Consider the following 1,339-nt stretch of genomic DNA (forward strand, 5'->3'; position numbering starts at 1 on the left):
AATGCCTTAGAGGAATCCCAGCCCTTGCCCTGCATGATACAGGTTGACTTTCAGGTGCCACTGCAGTTCACACTGGCTGAGTCCTGGGCAGGGATTTCTTTTTCTCCTCATGGTAAATGGCTTCACTTGTGGTACACTATCATTTCAAGCGGCTATGACATAGGTTTGGGTGACGTAATCACTGACACCGATCGCTCCCCTCTCTGTTGGGCCACAGGGTGAGAGGCAGGAGGGGCAGGCTGGGTCTCTGCCCAATCCATCAGTGACAAGCAACGAACCGGAGCTGCCATTGCCAGCTGATGTCCTGCTCTCCCTACAGCACCTCCCTCCAGCAGAAGCTCATTAAGAAGCTGCAGGCTAAGAAAGCTTTTCAGGAGGAGATTCAGAGTTTTCAGGAGACAATGAAGAGCTTTTGGGAGAAGATCAAGGGCTTTCTGGAAAAAATTAGAGATTTTGAGATGGCAATCCAAACCTTCTGGGAAGAGGAAAAGCCCATCCAGGAGGAGGAAGCAGCCTTTCCAGAGGAAGAAAAGGCTATTCAAGAGGAAGGAGAAGCCTTCTGGAGGGTGTATCATGACTTCTGGAAGGAGTATAATGCTTTCTCGAAGAAGGATAACGATTTCTAGAAAGATGATCGGCTCCTCTGGGAGAAAGACAGGGTACTTCTGGATGAGGACAGAGTCCTATGGGCAGAAGAAGAAGCTCTGTGGGCACATGAAAGAGCTCTCCTGGAAGAGGAGTGAGTTCCCTGGGAAGATGAGGAGTCCCTTCAGGAAGATGAAAAAAACCTCAAGGAGTATGAAATGTTCATCTGGGAAGAGGTTTTTGGTCCTGAAAGAGGCGATATCTCCAGGGATGCCACTGTCCACAGGGCAAAAGCATAATTTTTTCTGCTAGACTCAGAAACACGTGGAAAGCCATGTATAGTGATGTGGATACTTTATTTAAGCAGTGCTGCGCTTCAACCAGTTCGCTGAAATAACATCTCTAGTTCTTGGAGCAAATCAGAGTAGGGTTTTTTAATGCGATTTGCTTTAAAGCCATTGCACTTATGTTTTCAGGACATTACTTATTCTTTGGAGGTCCTGTAGCCTGAGGAATGGGGTAAACCTCTGGTTTCCTGGCCCATCACCAGGAGGCGTGTGGGTGGGTAAAGCCACAAGAAGGTGAGGACTTAAAGGCTGAGATCATCTTCTGGAGCTCAGAACAGCTCGCCTAACTCAGTGCAGTTTATATCAACTGAGTCAGTGCCAAAATAAGGCGCTGATAAATGATAACCTTCGGATCTCCCCTATTTAAGAGTCACAGTTAACACTCCTGAGTCTTAATGAGACAACTC

The 1,339-nt window shown here is 47.3% G+C and overlaps 1 protein-coding gene across 1 annotated transcript; it reads left to right on the plus strand.

Annotated features, from left to right (window-relative positions):
* The first annotated feature begins 299 nt into the window (after window positions 1–299).
* CCDC70 (coiled-coil domain containing 70) lies at window positions 300–884 on the plus strand. The gene is given in 1 exon segment (XM_035898022.1): window positions 300–884. A coding segment is annotated over 1 exon segment (585 nt).
* The last annotated feature ends 455 nt before the right edge of the window (window positions 885–1,339 follow it).

This window comes from Egretta garzetta, unplaced genomic scaffold (genome assembly GCF_000687185.1).
Source record: "Egretta garzetta isolate BGI_Z169 unplaced genomic scaffold, ASM68718v1 scaffold377, whole genome shotgun sequence".
Lineage (NCBI taxonomy): Eukaryota > Metazoa > Chordata > Aves > Pelecaniformes > Ardeidae > Egretta > Egretta garzetta.